At 39.5% G+C, this 21,093-nt stretch overlaps 1 protein-coding gene across 1 annotated transcript in view; it reads right to left on the bottom strand.

Moving 5' to 3' along the window:
- CLSTN2 (calsyntenin 2) overlaps nucleotides 1–21,093 on the bottom strand; it is a 1,499,677-nt gene that overhangs the window by 492,834 nt on the left and 985,750 nt on the right. Inside the window, exon 3 of the mRNA XM_073581085.1 lies at nucleotides 13,302–13,497. Coding sequence (XP_073437186.1) covers nucleotides 13,302–13,497 — 196 coding nt within the window. The remainder of the gene's footprint in view (nucleotides 1–13,301; nucleotides 13,498–21,093) is intronic.

The raw sequence follows: 21,093 nt of genomic DNA, 5'->3' as shown, positions 1-21,093 counted from the left end.
ATGCCTGCTGTGGATCCTCCTCCTCTTCTGAGCTATTGGCAGCGGCACCCTCTTCCCCGAATGGATGCCAATCTGGGTCAACAACTGGGTCATCCATCACCTCCTCTTCAATTTCATGTGCACCTTCCTCTGTGTCACTGTGTAAGGTGGTATAGTATGCGGGAAGGGGCACCTGAGATTCATCAGGGTCAGATTCTGGCTCAGTACACTGCGAGGACAATGTAGTGCTCTGAGTGAATGTACCAGCAGAAAAATCTAGCATTGGCTGTGCATCAGTGCACTCCATATCCGATTCATCTTGGATTGGGGAATTCATGATTTGACTTGATAACCCAGGCATGGTATGTGAAAAGAGCTCCATGGAGTAATCAGTAATCTGTAGTGTGGCCTGCCGCAGCCTTCACTTTTGGTTGGGGTGAAGTACACAAGGAAAGGTGTTGTTCCTGACCAGGAGCCTCCACTGACGACTCAGTACTTTTATTTTTTGAAACTTCAGAAGAGGAGGCGATAGAGCTGGAGGCTGTGTCAGTAATGTAAGCCAAAACTTGTTCCTGAAGCTCCAGCTTTCAAAGCATTTTACCTACTCCCAGAAAAGGGAGCCTTTGAGGCCTTGTGGAGCCAGACAATGATGCAGGCTCAACACCTCCTGCCTTAGGTGCTATTGTGCTTTTGCACTACCAGCAGATGGACCCCCACCACCATCAGTACCAGCTGGCAACCTCCGCCCACTTCCACGGCCTCTTCCACCATACTTCCTCATATTTTGAAAAATGTTCCCAAAATACCACCAGCCATAGGGTACTGTAAAACAAGGTGCAAGGTGTACATAGTATTGGGGAGAATTTGAATCTCCTTAGAGATTTTAGGAGGCTGAACTATTATCTCAGGCCCACTATAGATTACACCTCAATTTATCAGGCTGAAATTGGCTGGTGTATGACAAAGTACAAGGTGTGTATATAGTATTGGGGAGAATTGGAAGCTCCCTAGATATTTTAGGAGGCTGAACTATTATCTCAGGCCCACTATAGATTACACCTCAATTTAACAGGCTGAAATTGGCTGGTGTATGACAAAGTACAAGGTGTGTGTATATAGTATTGAGGAGAATTTGAATCACCCTAGAGATTTTAGTAGGCTGAACTATTATCTCAGGCCCAATATAGATTACACCTCAATTTAACAGGCTGAAATTGGCTGGTGTATGGCAAAGTACAAAGTGTGTATATAGTATTGGGGAGAATTGGAAGCTCCCTAGAGATTTTAGGAGGCTGACAATGATGCTCTCAGTCCAAGTATGGACGCAGGCAGCCTAATAAGCAGGACTGCTGCACACAAAAGTGTGGAAAAATGAACGTTTGGTAACTGTGCAGAAAAGAGGAAGAAAAGTATTTTTTGCTTCTAAAAAAGCAGTTTGCACAGCAGTGTGCAAACAGCAATGCAGCTATCAGGGAGCCTTATAAGGCAGCCTAATAACCAACAGAGCAGATGCACAAAAAATATAGCCTCCCCTGTCACTGCACACAAACTGTTGTTTTGTACAGTGGAAATCGCTAACAGCAGAAGCAGTTTTTTTGATCTTCTTCCCTGCCTAACGCTCTCCCTTACTCAGAATCAGCAGCTGTAACATCTCCCTAATGCTAATATTGGCAGAAGTAAGATGGCGGTCGGCGTGCACGCCCTTTTATAGCCCCTGTGACGCCACACAAAGAAAGCCAATCACTTGCATGCCCTTCTCAAAGATGGTGGTGACCGATGCCCATGTCATCGCGTTGCCCACAGTGTGCGTCCTCCATCATTGGCTGAAAAAGGGCGCTGGAAGCATCATTTGAAACGCGACTTTGGCGCTCTGGTCGCCGACCTCGTGGCCGACCTCACGCTATCGTCGGATTTCGTTTCATGAAACCCGACTTCAGCGAAAGTCGGCGACTTATGAATTTGACCGACCCGTTTCGCTCAACTCTAATCATTTCATCTTCAACTTGCTTAACTGTTCACAATAACAGTAATTTTGACCAATGGTGCCCATATTTTTACATGCCACTGTATGAGGCACAAGGCCAATGGTCAGTATTGGATGCTCTTGATCTTTGATCCTCTTTTGACACTGCATTAAAATAGACATGATTTAGTCATGCAATTCATTGCATGAGCTTGAGAATACTTTCAGAAATGATAGTCTGTGAGCCAAGTTTTCAATGCAATCTATAAATATAATGTAAAGCTATATCATGCAAAGAAGAAGTCATATATCAACAAACCACAGACATTGCAATCTTCTCTGGGCCAAAGATCATTAAAAATGGACCGAGTCAAAATGTAAAACTGTTCTTTGGTCAACTTTATCAAATTTTGAAATTCTTTATGGAAGACATGGATGTCATGTACAATAGACTCAAAAGGAGAGTGACCATGCAGCTTTTTATTGCACAGTACAAAATCTTCCTTACACATCATGAAAGGTACTATCAATACTTCATATTTTGTAGACATTTTAGAAAAACATATGATCCCATCCAGAGAATATCTATTTCAGTTAAGGCATTGAATAACTCAGCAAGCCAATGATAAATCATCTACTGCATCCATCACAACAGCATAGCTCCTCAAAAGAAGAGTTCCAGTGATGAACCTGGACACCTGCAGACCAGACCTTGCACCAGTAGAACATTTGCGCATGATGAAACGAAAAATTCAGCAAAGAAGACCCTTGCCTACAGAGAAGCTAAAATCCTACAAGAGAGATGAATGGAAAAAATATTTCTCTCCGTAAACTTCAGAAATTGGTCTCCTTACTTCCCCTATGTTTACAGACACTGTTGTAAAAATAACAAAAGTGTACTTCACAATAGTAGACATGGCCTTTTTCCAACTTTTTTGAGATGTGTTGCTGCCATCAATTTCTAAATGAGTAATTTTTTTCAAATGAAATGGAATAATGTCTAAAGCTCAATTTTTGATCTGTGTTCTATATTCTGTTGTGAATAATATTTCGCTGTAAGAGATTTACAAATCATTGTATTCTTGTGTTCTTCACATTTTACCGTGTCCCAAGTGTTTTCAAATCAGGATTTTAACCTGAAGCTGCTAAAATAATTGACAAGTACTGTTATCAATTTTGCTCTTCTCTTGAGCCATAGAATTTTTCCTTGTATTGCGATACTTTTCTAGAGAAAGCACATGCTTTGAAAAAAAACTGAAAGAAAACTGACAGCAGTGTTTAGGAGAGCAACTACAGATACTCAAATAGGTCAATATCCCATTCTCAAATTGTGTATGTATGGGGCTGAGGGAGCTGTCTTCATGCAAGCCGCCATACATATATTTTGAGTCGATCACGCGGGCTCCCCAAGATCACTTCCTTGATTAAATGTGAGTGTCAGCTCTATATGAGAGCTGACACCCTGCAGGAACGCTCATGGGAGTTTAACCCTTCCGATGCCAATGTTATTAGTGACAGTAACATTGATGGGCATCACAGACCAAGGAAGCTCCCTCTCTGCTCCCATCGGCATAACACAATTGCGATCGAGCTGTGCCGATGGTCTCCACGGTGACCCCAGCTCACAGTGACCTGACACGACTACTCCCTGCCTTCAAGACTCTGATCTGATGCCCAGTATTGAAAAGTATTAAATCAGCTGTCAGTGCTGAAAAGTGGCACAAGGTATAAAATTAAAAAAAGGCTTAGAACATTTTCAAAATATTAAAAAAAACACAAAACAAATAACAAAAAAATTGAAAATATTAATCCAATAGATTCATTTATTTATGTAAAAACAATATTAATATACCAATATATAATGTGATCCCAAATGTTATGTAAAATGTTCCTAACAAAAGCTTCAACTCAAAACACCAAAAAGCAAGCCTCCACTCAGATCAATCTGTCAATGGAAATATAGGGGGCTACCACGTTACTAGTAGTACAAAAGCTCAGGATAAGCACTATGGCTCCTCACCCCCCAAAAGAAATCCAGTGAATTATGTGCTCTCAAATTCAAAAGTGTGTCTAAACCACATTTAGCATCCACATGTTTGGCATTTCTATAGTGATAAGAGCTTGCCTAATTAACAGGTGCACAAGCTGGGCACAATGTATGGGCATTACGATTTATTGGGAGGTACACTGGCATATTTGCAGTTTTAAATCAGAAACATTCACTGCTGCTTGTTTCTGGCAAAATCTTCACTACACTTGTAGATAAATTCCTAGAGAGGAGTAATTTAAAAAATGGTGTCACTTGAGGGGAGAGGATTTGCTCTTCTGGCACTTAGTGGCTCTGTATATGGAACACGCAAACTATTCTTTGATATTTTGTTCTCCAAGAGTCAAATAGTGACCCGTCCCTCAAGAGTCTTGCCGTGTGGCTAAGCAGTACTGTACAGCCACATTTAAAATATTGTCATGTTTCTTACAAATGGTGTGACAAATTTTGGTGCCATTCTTACCCATTTCACTTTGTGACAATATAAAATCTGGGACTAAATAAAAACTTTTGTGGTAAAAATTTTAATTATTTTTTCTTCATTGATGTAAGGTTCTGTGAAACACCCGTGTTATAATGTAATCACTGCATCCTATATGAATTCATTGAGAGGTGCAGTTTGTAAAATGAAGCATTTTATGGAGGAATCTGCTCTTCTGGCACTTCAAGGGTTCTACCAATGTGACATAGCACCCTCAAATCATTGCAGCAAAATGTGCATTACAATATGGAGCTCCTTCCCTTCGGAGCATTGCCTCTAAAGTAGTTTTCTACCACATATCAGGTATTGATGCACTCAGGAGAAATTGCATAAAATATTTTGTGGCCCATTTTATCATATTATCCTTTATGAAAATTGAAAACTTGAGGCCAAATGAACATTTTAGTGGAAAAAATGGTAATTGTCCATTGAGTCAGCCCAATATTACACAATTCTGTGAATCGCTTAAGGGTTAAAAATGCTCCCCATGCCGCTTTATGAATTTCTCAAGACTTGATGTTTCTAAAATGCGGTCACTTGTGGGGGTTTCTGCTGCTTTGGCATGTCTGGGCATTTTCATTCTGTTCTAGACAAATTTGCGCTCCTGAATTCAATTGGAGCCCTGCCGTGTGCCTATGCTGTAGTTTTCCACCACATATAGGGTAATTAGGACAAATTGCACAAAATACTGTATGATCCATATCTCTTGTTACCCTTGTGAACATGAATAATTTGGGGCTATAACAACATTTTTGTGGGAAAAATACATTTTTTCATTGTCGTGGCTCAAGTATATACATACATTTCTGTGAAGCACCTGTGGGTTCAAGGTGCTCACCACACCATTAGTCAAGCTCCTTAAGGGGTGTAGTTTAAAAAGTAGGGTCACTTGTGGGGGATTTTCACTATATAGGTACATCAGGGGCTTTGCAAATGTGACATGGCATCCACTTTCTATTTCAGCCAATTTTGCATTCAAAAAGTTCTCTTTCCCTTCTGAGCCCTGCTGTGTGCCCAAACAGTAGTTTTCCCCCACACATGGGATATTGGCATACTCAGGACAAATTGCACAGCAAATTATGGCATCCATTTACTCCTGGTACCCTTGTGAAAATACAAAATTGGGGCTAAAGTAAATTTTTCCCTTCCACATTGTGTTAATTCCTGTGAGGAACCTGAAGGGTTAATAAACTTAAGTGTGGCTTTAAGGACTTCAAGAAGTACAGGTTTTATAATAGTGTCAGTTTGGGCATTTTATGTCACATATGCCCCTCAAAGTCACTTCAAATGGGATGTGGTCCCCAGAAAATGATTTTGCAAATTTTGTTGGAAAAATGAGAAATTGCTGATCTACTTTTAACCTCTCTAACTTCCTAACAAAAAATATGTTTTATAAATTGTGTTATTATAATGAAGGCATGTAGGAAATGTTATTTATTAACTATTTGTTTGACATAACTCTGATTTAAGGGCATAAAAATGAAAAGTTTGACAATTGCAAAATTTTAAAAATTGTCACCAAATTTCCCTTACTTTCACAAATAAACTCAAGCTGTAACCAACAAATTTTACCACTATTATGAAGTACAATATGTAATCAGAAAATAGTCTCAGAATGACTAACATCCATTGATGCGTTACACATAAAGTGATACTGATCAAAATTGAAAAAAATTGGCTAGTCAGGAATATGAAACAGGGTTCAGGGTAAAGTTGTTAATTAATTGTAGAGAAAGCCTTTTTTATCCACATGTAAGTAAGACTTTATTCAGACATTTATTTCTCATATGCTGGTTCTATCAGTAGAACTTTATGTGTCAGTGGAAAAAACGGACAGCACATGAATGTCATATGTGTGCAGATTATGTAACCTTTCAATGGGAAGGAGAAGTGTTGCTGTTAGGATTGGCGGAATGCACCAAATAAGAAATTATAATAAGGTGCGTTCGCAATCCGGAGTCTACCGTGTGGTGATGGAGAAACCGCAGCTAACACAATGGCGGAGCAAGGCTGCAAGAAAACATTTAAAGCACACTGTGTTAAATGCACAGAGCGCAAAATAACAAGCTCCGTTACACCACAAAGCGGTTCTATGAAGCAAAGACTATATCCTGTTAGACTGCACAGGCATATAGAAAAATACTAGTGGGGTCCCTATATCTTAATCCCCCAAGAAAGACTAAGCTGGTGGTTGACCCTGCTCTGACACACGGTGTGCTTTAGCACACACGCCTGAGGACACCCGGTGCAGATGGTAAGTTCAAGCGGGAGTTCCCACCCTACACTGCCTGTCTAGACAAACACTCGCAGCGCTATTAGCTGCACACAGGGTGGCAAAGTAACCACCAACACACCAAACAGACATGATACTAGCGCACAGCCGTGCGCCATTGAGAGCTTTTTATACCTTGCTCAAGTCCAGACAGACAGGACCTTGCCTGTGGACCAATCTGAAGCTGCCACATCACCAGAGCACCTGACATCTGAGCACAAATGGGAAGGGATCATATCATGGACATGCTAAACAAGGTCAAATCTGGACTTAGGCTCCAGAGCACAATGCTGCACGTGTAAACTAATAGTCACCATAGGCTTAACGAGAGGGATAGCAGTAACTACATATGCAGCATGAGCCTGAGCAAGGTGCTGGGACCAAAGTCTGTGCTGAGCAGTCATCCCAGCGGTTGAGCCTGAATGCGAGACGACAGCACCAGACAAGGCTTGAGATCCATTCTGTGCAGCAGGAGAATCCCGGAGCGTAACAGTTGCAATTTCTTTCATATTAGAATATGGCTGATAAAATACTGATCCACTGACCAAACACTGACAAAAATCTGTTTAATAACTCTGATGAAAGTTGACCCATATTTTGTGAATGAGAAAAATCCCTGATGTGTAAAGGGGGCCTTAGACTGCATAGGAGTGGCATTTTCAGTCCACTGCTCCTCTTCTATTCTCCCTACTCAGAGCTGCCCCTGGCTGCTGAACTAACAGCATGGACAGATAATAATTTTGTTTTCAATTGTCAACCAAGCAGGTGAATTGAAGAGAGGCCATGGCCTGCAGATCCACTTACCATACCCAGCAAACTTGCAGTCTAATTCAAATATGGATACAAATAAGGATATTTCAATAAAGCAATGGATCTGGAAGATATGTATATTGTTTTAATTGTTAACCCCTTCGCACCCGAGCCTGTTTTTGCCTTCGTGACCGGGCGAATTTTTTCAATTCTGACCAGTGTCACTTTATGAGGTCATAATTCTAGAACGCTTCAACAGATCCTACTGATTCTGACATTGTTTTCTCATGACATATTGTACTTCATGATGGTGGTAAAAATTTTTAGATATGATCTGCACTTATTTGTTAAAAAAATCAAAATTTGGCAAAAATTTAGAAAATTTTGCAATTTTCAAACTTTTAATTTTTATGCCCTTAAATCAGAGAGTGATATCGCACAAAATAGTTAATAAATAACATTTCCCACATGTCTACTTTACATCTGCACAATTTTGGAAACATAATTTTTTTTTTTTAGGAAGTTATAAGGGTTAAAAGTTGACCAGCGATTTCTCATTTTTACAACAAAATTTGCAACACCATTTTTTTTAGGGACCACCTCACATTTGAAGTGAGTTTGGGGGGTCAATATGACAGAAAATACCCAAAATTGACACCATTCTAAAAACTGCACCTCTCAATGTACTCAAAACCACATTCAAGAAGTTTATTAACCCTTCAGGTGCTTCACATGAATGAATGGAATATGGAAGGAAAAAATAAACATTTAACTTTTTTTCACAAACATTTTACTTCAAAACCATTTTTTTTATTTTCACAAGTGTAAAAAGAGAAAATGAACCACTAAATTTTTTGTGCAATTTCTCCCGAATACGCCAATACCCCGTATGTGGGGCTAAACCACTGTTTGAGCACACGGCAGAGCTCAGAACGGAAGGAGTGCTGTTTGACTTTTTCAATGCAGAATTGGCTGGAATTGAGATCGGATGCCATGTCGCATTTGGAGAGCCCCTGATGTACCTAAACAGTGGAAACCCCCCACAAGTGACCCCATTTTGGAAATTACACCCCCCCAAGGGACTTATCTAGATGTGTGGTGAGCACTTTGAACCCCCAAGTGTTTCACTAAAGTTTATAATGTAGAGCCGTGAAAATAAAAAAAAATCATTTTTTTTCCACAAAAATGATATTGTAGCCGCCAATTTTTATTTTCACAAGGGTAACAGGAGAAATTGGACCCTAAGAGTTGTTGTCCAATTTGTCCTGAGTACGCTGGTATGCCATATGTTGGAGAAAACTACTGTTTGGGCACACGGTGGGGCTCGGAAGGGAAGTAGTGACGTTCTGAAATGCAGACTTTGATGGAATGGTCTGCGGGTGTCATGTCGCGTTTGCTGAGCCCCTGATGTACCTAAACAGTGGAAACCCCCCACAAGTGACCCCATTTTGGAAACTAGACCCCCCAAGGAACTTATCTAGATGTGTGGTGAGCACTTTGAACCCCCAAGTGTTTCAGTAAAGTTTATAATGTAGAGGCGTGAAAATTAAAAAATCATTTTTTTTCCACAAAAATGATCTTTTAGCCCCCAATTTTTATTTTCACAAGGGTAACAGGAGAAATTGGACCCTAAGAGTTGTTGTCCAATTTGTCCTGAGTATGCTGGTATGCCATATGTTGGAGAAAACTACTGTTTGGGCACACGGTGGGGCTCGGAAGGGAAGTAGTGACATTCTGAAATGCAGACTTTGATGGAATGGTCTGTGGGTGTCATGTCGCGTTTGCAGAGCCCCTGATGTACCTAAACAGTGGAAACCCCACACAAGTGACCCCATTTTGGAAACTAGACCCCCCAAGGAACTTATCTAGATGTGTGGTGAGCACTTTTAACCCCCAAGTGTTTCAGTAAAGTTTATAATGTAGAGGCGTGAAAATAAAAAAATCATTTTTTTTCCACAAAAATGATCTTTTAGCCCCCAATTTTTATTTTCACAAGGGTAACAGGAGAAATTGGACCCTAAGAGTTGTTGTCCAATTTGTCCTGAGTATGCTGGTACACCATATGTTGGAGAAAACTACTGTTTGGGCACACGGTGGGGCTCGGAAGGGAAGTAGTGACATTCTGAAATGCAGACTTTGATGGAATGGTCTGTGGGTGTCATGTCGCGTTTGCAGAGCCCCTGATGTACCTAAACAGTGGAAACCCCCCACAAGTGACCCCATTTTGGAAACTAGACCCCCCAAGGAACTTATCTAGATGTGTGGTGAGCACTTTGAACCCCCAAGTGTTTCAGTAAAGTTTATAATGTAGAGGCGTGAAAATTAAAAAATCATTTTTTTTCCACAAAAATTATCTTTTAGCCCCCAATTTTTATTTTCACAAAGGTAACGGGAGAAATTGGACCCTAAGAGTTGTTGTCCAATTTGTCCTGAGTCCTGAGTACGCTGGTACCCCATATGTGGGAGAAAACTACTGTTTGGGCACACGGTGGGGCTCGGAAGGGAAGTAGTGACGTTCTGAAATGCAGACTTTGATGGAATGGTCTGCGGGCGTCATATTGCATTTACAGAGCCCCTGATGTACCTAAACAGTGGAAACCCCCAATTCTAATTCCAACCCTAACCCCAACACACCCCTAACCCTAATCTCAGCCCTAACCATAACCCTAACCACAAACCTAACACCAACACACCCATAACCTTAATCCCAGCCCTAGCCCTAGCCCTAGCCCTAACCCTAGCCCTAGCCCTAGCCCTAACCCTAACCCTAGCCCTAGCCCTAACCCTAACCCTAACCCTAGCCCTAGCCCTAACCCTAACCCTAGCCCTAGCCCTAACCCTAGCCCTAGCCCCTGCATTTTTTTTTTTACTTTTTTTTATTTTTGTCACAAGATCGCTGCCCTGCGATCTGACTCATAGTAACGCCACTTCACCTCTGATCATCTGTCAGTGTGAGATCAGAGGAGAAGCAGCGTTACTATGTGACAAGATCGCTGCCTGGCACATAATAACGCGACTTCTCCTCTGATCTCACAATGACAGATGATCAGAGGTGAAGCAGCGTTACTGTGTGACAAGATCGCTGCCTGGCACAGTTGTGCCAGGCAGCGATCAGCTGTGCCAGGCAGCGATCTAGTCACACAATAACGCTGCTTCACCTCTGATCAGCTGTCAGTGTTAGATCAGAGGGAGAAGCCGCGTTACAATGAGGGAGATCGCCGGGAAACAAGCAGCTTTCCCAGCGATCGCTCCCATTGGCTGCTGTGACGCTGACGTCATCGGGACCTGAACCAATCAGGTCTCGATGACGTCGGGGGTCCCAGCATGCATTGCGCACCGGGATCCCCGCATTGTAAGGTATGTGGGGGTCCCGGGGGGCACAAAACCGCCGACAGTAGATAAACGTCGGCGCTGCACAAAGCCCAGCAAGCGCCAACGTTTATCTACTGTGGGCGGTCGTGAAGAGGTTAAACAATGATTTATAAAATTCTATGTCTAGCTGCCCCTCTAAAACATTTATTACGTGTTCTATTAAAGATAGTCATAAAGCATGTGTGTGTTTGTGTATGGCTAATATGCTTTTACAGTGTCTGTTCTTTATGTGAAAACTAAGATAAAAATATCCCATATTAATTATGAAAATTATGTGCAAGCTGCTGCTGTGTTGAATGGATGCTGCGTTAATATAGCTATACATATTTCATGCAGTGTTTTGCATTAATGAATGCAATAACCTTACGCTTATAAAGGCAAAATGGCAGAAAAATTACCATAACTCTTAGATTTAGGAATGCAAATGTACTAAATTTCCTATATTGTTCACATGTGAGAGTAAGGTTACACGGAGGGACATACTTAACAAGATAATAAAAAAAATCTAAATTTTGCTTTAGTTGTCTTTTTAGAATTCTCAGGATTGTTATCTATATTAGGCATTTGCTTGCTTTAATTTAGGTATAGCCATTGTTTTACCAAAGTAGGATTTCTTACTAATTCAGGCCATTTTTCTATTACATGTTACATAGATACGATAACTGGGAACACAATTGCACTGTGACCAATAGCATCTATCATAAAACTTATTAGTATATTAATAGGAATAAATGAGAAGGCATGCATAGCATCAGAAAATAAAACCAATAAGGAGCTGAGAATATAATAAAATATCTTGACTGAGATTCAATCAGATAATAATTATACCAACAAAAAGTCAAGAAACTAGTGCACTAAAGTCACATAAAACTGAATTTTTTTATTAAAGCTAATCTATTAAATAACAACAGATGAAAAGAAGAGTAGCTCAATGGAACATAAAAGCAATGTAAAATAAAACTTGTTAGTTATATGGAATGCTTCCCAGTGCCTAAAGTATACAGTAAATCCCTGTGAATAATACAAAATAGGATATAATATATATATATATATATATACATATATATACATATATATATATTACATTTAAAGAGTACTTCCATCATGTGATGAAGAGAAGTGTTAATTGCTGTGTGGCCCTGGAGCCCCAAAGCACGTTTCATCATTGCTTCGTCAGGGGATATGCAGCAACTAGCTCTTCACTTTACTTTAATAAAAAAAAATCTGTTTTATAGATTTGAGTGGATTAGTTTCTTGCCTTTTTGTCAGTATAAATAGCATCAGGAATGCTGCATGCCTTGGTCACAGCACTTGCCATAAATATGTAGTAGATATCTTAATCATCAAAAGGGCAGGTGCAGACTAAGGTAAATTCTCTCATCTGAGAAAATCGTGCTGATAATGCAAATAACATGCTGATCAAACTCTGACTACAGTTTGATCAGAGTTTGATCATAGTGTAATCTGATTCTCTCGGAAGAGGAGAAGGTGGAGTAAACAAATTCCCTAGATTCTCCATTCTTTGAGTCTGTGGAAATTGGACTGCACTCAAATGACAGCTTAATGCAGACTGATGTTTTCCAAGACTCAATGACTTGCATGGCTGAGTGCACAGCAAGTTTTGAATAAAACTGCTCATTTGGCAGTTGAGGAAAAAATCGGATATGTGCACAGCCCCATAGAATAACATTGGTCTGAGTGTGATCCAATGTTTTGTCGGATCACACTCGGACCGTAAATATGGTTGTCTGCATGAGCCCTAAAAAGGCAAGTTTTAGCGGCAAAGTCTTTCAGAATTAAAGATGGTCAGTGGTTCACTATATGAACAATTGCATCAAAAAATTGTTAATTTCTAAACAATATTAGAAAAATGCTTCTCAAGGTAAAACTGCATAGACTTTGAGTATCCCACCAACTGGACTGACTGAGTCTGGAAAACTCCATTTGCACAAAGAACAAGGCCAGACAATAGACAATATTAGATGGCTTTCATTGACAAGCCGTCAGGAGGCACTGTATTATAGACAGGCATGATTAGGTCAGGCAAAATTCACTTAATTCACTTGTAAAATGTTTAACTTACAACTTCTGATGAGTTCTATATTCTGCTGTAAAAAAAATGGCTATAAGAGTTTTCCAAATCATTGCATTTTTCTTTCCTTTATATTTTACAGTGTCCTATCTTTTTTAAATCAGGGTTGTAAGTAAAAATTTGAAAAAGTATCTGTAAAGAGCGTTTGCAGTTAGAGGAAGGATCGGCAGAGATGCTGTCAGCTGTCTACCCATTGACAGATTATCACTTTTTTATCACAAGATCACTAAGAGTGCAAAGTACATTTTTTGGATCAGCACTTATGCAACTGTTAAATCATTTAAAGAAACTGATGGATTCATAAGCCAACTTTTAAAAAAGTGTGTAAGGACACTAAATACTTACTTGTGAGATTTTTTCCAGTTGGCCCCACTTGGACCAGCCCCACAGTCATATGCCTGGATGATGAAGGTATACTCTTTTTGTAGTTCACAGTCAATTGGTCTTTTAGCTTTTAGTCGACCTTCCCCAGATGTTCTGTTCAGCACAACTGCCTCAAAAGGAGTATCCTGACCATGGATCTTAAATGCACAGATTTCTCCTGGTAAATAAAGAAAAATAATGATGAGTCTCTTGCTATAATATTTGATACATTTTGCAAAATGCTATTAGTTTTTATTGTTCTTCTTTTTCACATATGGCCTTCAACACATTGTAGCAATATATATGAAAAGCTGTGATTTATACTATCATGGGACACATAAAAATACAATTCTATTTCTCATATTAGATTGCTTAACTCTATGTTTATAGAGAGGTATAATAGAAGGGTTGTAATGTTTCCTACAACAATGAGTTTGTTGATTTTGTGTGATCACAAACCAATATATCTTTAATTCAGCTTCTATCTTACATTTATGCATTGTTATGATGAAACATCCCAAACTCAAATTTCAAGAACAAAATCAGTCAGGTTTCACGACTCTGTTGTCAGGTGTCCCGACACCAGGGACTCCATCCCTGTCCCAAACACTTGAGGTACCCTAAGCTTACCCTATTCCCCATATTACTTCTGATGGTGATGATGCCGGGACAACGTACCTTGCCTTAGCTCCTGAATCTGCCCTTAATCTGTACCCTTCCCTCACCCAGGGAAGAGGGGAGTAGTAGTGTACCGTAATACACCAACCATGTAACAAGGTAATATGAACAGGGATAATGGAAAATACCAATCACATAAATATACTCAGACAACAGAGAAATGAATTGGGGAGTGGAGGATGGCGTTAAACCAAAGTAGGAGAAGCAAGGGAATAATAACACACTCAAAACCTAGCAACAGTCACATATAAATAAACCAAATTCGTTCTGCAATAATAACCACCAGCAACCTTCAGCCATGAAGCATAAGCTACTCTGACAATGAGTGCTAGCCAGGACCCAGATTATATAGGAGATGGGAGTGGCTAACAGTGCACAGCTGAGAGCCTTAATGTCACATGAGCTCTCAACAGAGCAGATTTATCCCTGCTCTACAAAAAGTTTACATTGTTTAATATGAAGTTCTTCTAATTAGTGCAGGGGAAAGAGAAATCGCTGCAGTCTTCTGGCTCCTTTCTGTCGCGGTAAACCCATATAATCAGGGTTCATATTGGAATGATTTAGTGAAATAAAGGCCATTTTATTTTGAATGGGGTGAAAGGGGGGTAAATTAAACATATATATATATGTATATTTATTTTTTTTTAAACTTTTTTTTCACTTCAGGCATTCTTCAATAGTCTCCATGGGAGACTAGTAGCTGCCATAACCCGACTGGGCCTGCTACATACAGGCGATGATCAGATCACCTGTATGCAGCAGAATACCTCACTTGCTCTGATCCCGCAGTGACAACCATATAGGTCTCCAGGAGACCTCTGGTTGTCATGTCGACCCATCGGTGACCCACAATCACGCACGTTAAATGCCGCTGTCAGAGTTTGACAGTGACATGTAACGGGTTAATAGCTGTACAAAACAGCTGACATGTGCCAGGAAAGATGTGTTCTCACCGCTGGAGCCCACATCAAAGGGAGGGTGTCCGACATCAGTGTACTAATACACACAATGTCGGAAAGGGGTTAATTAAATAACCCTATTAAACTTACATATAAAATTAAGCTAAATGCAGAATAACTCAATTGGTAAAGGTATTTAACGCTATATTAGTATGGTGACCCTTCAAGTAATGCCACGTTGTGCTATTTCGATAAATAATAATACCTGTATAGCTGAACCTTTTAATGCTCAAAGATGTGCTATTTTGTCATGGAGGGTGTCAGGGTGTTTGGAGAAGGCTCACCAACTGAGCCCACTACTCAGAGGGCAGATGTAAACATAGCTAGCATTTGCCTTTAACAGACCCATTGAGATCTACAGCTGTTAACCTCTTAATTACTGCTATCAATCACTAACAATGACATTTAAGCTCTGCGAACCAGTTCGATCATTCTTTCCGGCGCCCATCTCCCCCTCATCCCCACAGTCATTTCCATTGGGTTACTATGAAAACCTTGGGAACGTCCCTTATGCCTGTCATGATAATTCATGTGGGAAATACAGCCATAGGAAGGGCATGATGGGGGACAGTGATTTTTACAATGGACAGCAATACTGTAATATTGCAATATACAAGTGATCAAACACAGGTTTGTGATCTTTAAGGGAGATCAAAAATTAAATTCAAAGTAAAAACAAAAAGTTTTTAAAATTATAAAGAAAATTGAATAACCCTCTATAATCTATCAAAACATAAAATTGTTTACTCAGTATAGTAAATTTTGTAATAAAAAAAGAATAGCCAAAATTCCTATTTTTTGTCACTTCACATTCCACAAAAAATGCAATAAATGTTATAAAAAATTGCATGTACCCTAAAATGTTATAAATAGAAACACCAGCTTACTTTGCAAAAAATCAAGCTCTCGCACAGCTCAATGCATAGATATAAAAACGTGATAGGTCTTGAAAATGAAACCACTTTTTTTCACAAAGTTCCGCATTTTTTTCACCATTAAAAAGTAAAAAACCTGTTAGTTCATTTTTATGGCTCAATTAATGCCGCAAAAAGAACCACCCCCCCAAAAAAGAAACATGCCACTATTGCATATGGTAAAAAGGAATGATGTCATTCAACCCTACAACTAGCCCCACAAAAAAGTGCTCATACTGATAAGTTATATCTAATTGAAAAGCCAAAGAAAAAAATGAAACCACAAAACTTAAAATTGGCTGCAACCTTAAGGTGTTAAAAAGTGAAGTGCATGGAAATATAAACTTGTTCTAGAATATTTTACCATTATATGAACTGATTGGTTCTCACTGTATCTCAATATTTCCCAATATCCGTAATTCAGTTTTCTCTTGTTGTGCACATCTCTCTCACATTTATCACAACACTGTATATTTTGAAGCTGCTCATTCCTGCACCCAAAGCTTCATCAGATGGTGAATGTCTACAGTGCCGTACTGTTTAGCACTGGATTTTTTTTGTGCTCTCATTAATTTTTTGGTCTCATTCACTGGCTCAGTGATAATTACTGTAAGAAAAGTCCTAATTATCATCACCATGGCATGGATCAGATAGCTATTGTATAGTAATAATAGACCTTGAAATTCTTTTATGTGTTAAAAATACAATAACGGCGCTTGCACTTTTAGTGACCTCATATACTGGACAAAAAAAATAGGCCTTGGCTTATTGGCTTATTTCCTATATCTTCTCATATCTCTCCACTATTTAAGCAACAGAAATTACACACAAAGGGTAATAAAAGCCATGCTGAAAAATAAATGCTCTCTTCACAAGAACAAAGAGTGAAAGCAAAGCATTAAATGTTGTATCAGGGAAATGTATCGCCAGCAATTCGCTAAGGCATTGTTATTATCAGTCTTGTTGAGAGGCATTTAGCACTGCGGAGATTTCCATTTATAGCAGACTCTGTTCTACTATTAGTTTTGCACTAAGAGGTTGTCACCATTCTGGTCATCACTATGCTAAAGTCTCTGATCATTTTAATGGCAAGACACATCTTGCTTTAAATAAGGTTTGTAATCTGATAATCGTACCTATCGGGCTCCAGAAGGCAATCTGAAATACTATACCCTACATCAGTGCTCCCCAACTTCAGTCCTTAAGAGCCACAAACAGGTGATGTTTTTGGGATTTCCTTAGCATTGCACAGGTGATGGAATTATTGTCTGTCCAGGTGATGCAGTTATTCTCTATGTAATACTAAGAAAATCCTGAAAACATCACCTGTTGGTGACTCTTGAAGACCACAGTTGGGAAACATTGACCTACATCGGTCGTGTTATTATTACTTTTTGTGAAGGATTATTATTTTTTGTGATTTTACTATTATTACTTTCTATGGTTTCAACAACCAGTTTATGCTCCTTTAGAAGCTCATTTCAACTGCTGCTCAGCAAAAAATTGTATGCTATATTTGAGCGGTGTGTATTGGAACCGGTGTAACATTTCCGGTGCAGGCAACACTGCCACTTCTCATTATTTTGATAGGCAGGCATAACTATGCCCTGCTTCTTCCCCTGCTCTGACCATTTTAGCATAGCTGCCCAAAAGTGTTGTGAAATTGCCAAAAGTTATACAAATTTTTCAAGTGTTTTCCGCTAGTTTGCCAGTGAAAACACTTTGATGAATCGGGGCTTAAAGTGTTTTGTTGTCATGTAAGAGTATGTGCACAAAAAGTCTTAATTCAAACAGGAGAGCCAACAAGTTTTTCCCAGCCAGCAGGTGACTTTGCAGGTGGTTTTGCTGTCATTTTTTGTTGAGGCTCCATGTCTTATAGAGGCTCTGTGTCTTTGGTAGAGGCTCCGTGTACTCTAGGTGAGAACACCCTTTACCTATTATGCAGTTACACCCAGGGGCTTCCAGTTACATCTCTAAGACCATGTTCACTCATTTAGTATTTGGTCAGTATTTTACATCAGTGTTTGTAAGCCAGAACCAGGAGTGGGTGATAAATACAGAAGTGGTGACGTGTTTCTATTATACTTTTCCTCTGATTGTTCCACTCCTGGTTTTGTCTTATAAATAGGGATGACCAAGTAGTTTCGGATAACTCTTTATCCGAATAGTTATAAAGCTTCCTGAATAGCTGCATCAGTATCCCGGATACCTAGAGCGCTACCGATAATCAAGCGTCTGGTGTCACGGCTGTGTGACAGTCACAACACATGCAAGGAGAGCATGTTTGTTGGGCTGTCGATGCATGTGTTGTGACTGTGAAACAGCTGTGACACATGCAGCTGTGGTGCCGAATAGCTGTTCAGCAGGAGCGCTCCAAGTATCCATTTTCCCGATGCAGCTATTCGAGAAATGCGCAGCAATTCGAGAAACGCTATAGCTATCCGGATAAGCTCTTATCTGAAGCTATTCGATCAACCCTAATTATAAAGACTTATACTGACCAAATACACAATGTGTGAACGTGGTCTAACGCTTTTTCACACCTGATTAAACCTGATATGATGTAAGCGTAATGTTAAAGGAAGCCTGTCTGTAAGATGAACATTTGTAGAGGCCCACGTATATTCTCTAGATTTTTAACTATAAAAAGCAGACTGCTTCCAAATGAATCCACCCACAAAATAAACATGTTACTTCTTATAACCTCTTCACAGTTTATGAACCCTGGAGAGGTTGAAAGAAATAAAACAAGACTGAAGATGTCAATTTTACATTGCGGTGCATTATGTTCAATTTTTTAAGTGGTTTTGTTGCACTTTTTCAGGTGGATTCCAGGTGGATTCTGCCTGAAGAAGATTTCATGTACACTTAGCTATAAAACTCAAGTTCAGAAGTTTTTTGTGGCTCTTTTCATATTATGCAGCTAAAGTATATGGAACACTGTGCTCGGCTGTTTGGTGCTTAGCATAGTTCTATTCCATTAAGGAAAAAAACTGAAAATAAGGCATTCAGGAGAACATGCTATTATTTTTCTCCTGTTGGATTATTTGGAATCTAACAGAAAGAACATCTGAATGCATCCACATGAAATCGGAGTCATCTGGAGGTAAACTGGAGTGCCAGAAAAGTCTGTGTTTACTGTATTATGACCCCATACAACTTTTTAAAACTGTACGCATGAATCCTGAAATACATTTATTTCCAGGTAATGTTCACTGCTGGTTTTGTCAACCACACATTAGATACTATCTCTTTTGTGCCTGGAGAAATAACTTATTTTTATCTATTAATCAAGTGAATTACATATTCAAATCTCTATGGTCTGTGTTAAGGTTTTTCACAAGTATTTTTCCTGACACCACACATTATATTTTGCCAGTTCAGCACTAAATGATGATATTATGCACTGGGAGCTATATACTACACCTCAAGTGTTGGTAAAAGGAATAATAATAATATATTCTGTTACGTAGAACACATCCATATATCTGTATTCCCACCTGAAACATTATAAGGGAATGTATGTTATATGAATTCTGGATCCTAAATCCAGAGAGAATCTGCAAACATTTGTATTGTCACTTATGTATGTCCTTATAGGCATGTGTGCAATGTATTCCTACATAAAGTGGAATTAAAGTACATTAGATACGGCATTTATTTCTTCCAGATGGATGCACATCAATACCCACCTGAGAGGCGAGTACGTTGCCCTAATTCCATGACTGTCAGGAAGATAGATCAGGTTAAAGTGTATGACTGAGGTCCACCAAGATAAAATGAGAGATAATTTAGTTCAGGGACTCGCTGTCAAGATCACTTTATAAAGCAAAGACATGACAAAGGTACAGCTCCTACTGCTAATAACAGCCATGGTCTTTGGAAACCTTGATCTTATAAGGCTCCCGTGTGACATTTGGACAGCTGTACTGTGAGATCCAAGATGGTGGAACGCTCATCTTTGAGAATAGTGCCTTGTAAAATCAATGGAGCAATTATACTTGTTATAAACTGTCTGGTGCCGGTAGATGAAATCTTTCTTCATAATATGAGGAAGGATAATTTACGAGCACTAATGTTATCCATGACTTGAAATGTGATCTTAAATGAATCCAGCAAGTAGAAGATATGACTTTGGATTCGGTATGCAGACCACATTAGACATCACCTTAATTTATATGCCGCCGATATGTTAACAGGGTTCTCTCTATAGGGATGCAGAGGTAACTGAGGGATTGAAAGATTATTCTACTACTTGAGAGGACACTAGTATTGTTACTGACATATGATATTCTAGGTAGGGACACTTACGTATTATGCAGTTACACCCAGGGGGCTTCAAGTTATGTCTCTAAGGCCGGGCTCACACTACTGTGTGTGATGCGAGAAACTCGCATGAGTCTCTCGCATCAACACCCGGCAGCCGCAGCTCCGCTCCTGTGTGCCGGCGGCAATGTCGGGTGTTGATGAGAGAGAATCGTGCGAGTTTCTTGCATCACACACGGTAGTGTGATCCCGGCCTAAGTCTATATCGCGCCTGATAAAACCTGATGTGATGTAAGCATAAAGGGAATTTGGCAGAAAGATCAACCCACTTAAACTGCATATATTGGCATGCTGGTCTTTGAAATGTAAATCCCTCACACTTTTGTATTTCTTATCTGTTGCGGCATTTCTGAGAAATTACTGTCTTTAGTCATATGCAAACAAAACTTTAAGTGACTTAAAAGGAAGGTACCATGAAACTTTGTTTTACAACAATTCAAAAAAATGTAAGGTATTAGTGTTATTTTTTTAAAAAAAATATTACAATTAGTTTTTAATTTATTAAAATATATAAACACTAGGGGAAGCAGCTTCTGAAAATTGCCATGAAAACCTAGTGTACAACTAGTTCACATTATGACTACAGTAAATGTGAGCAGGGTCTGCTCACATATGTGTGATGTTACTCCTCTCCTCCCTTCTGGGTGTTTGCAACAGGATAAGAAAGGATGAAGTTTAGGATCACAGCGAGGAGCCATTTTGTTGGTGACTGCAAAGTGATATTCTCAGTTAGACAGTGTCACTGATGACGGCTGGCTGGACTGATTCTGTTAGTTGGTGCTGCTCGCTGTATCATAAGCTGGGGTTAGATACATGGAGTGCATCACATGCGAGATTAGATACACTTAGTGTGACACATGCTCCGTCCACTTCTATGAGAGCAGTGGTGTAATGTGT

The sequence above is a fragment of the Dendrobates tinctorius genome, unplaced genomic scaffold (assembly GCF_039654945.1).
Source record: "Dendrobates tinctorius isolate UK_male_01 unplaced genomic scaffold, ASM3965494v1 ptg000069l, whole genome shotgun sequence".
In the NCBI taxonomy this organism is placed as follows: Eukaryota; Metazoa; Chordata; class Amphibia; order Anura; family Dendrobatidae; genus Dendrobates; species Dendrobates tinctorius.
Note: the sequence above shows the minus strand (reverse complement) of the source record. Positions and strands in the feature narration are given on the sequence as shown.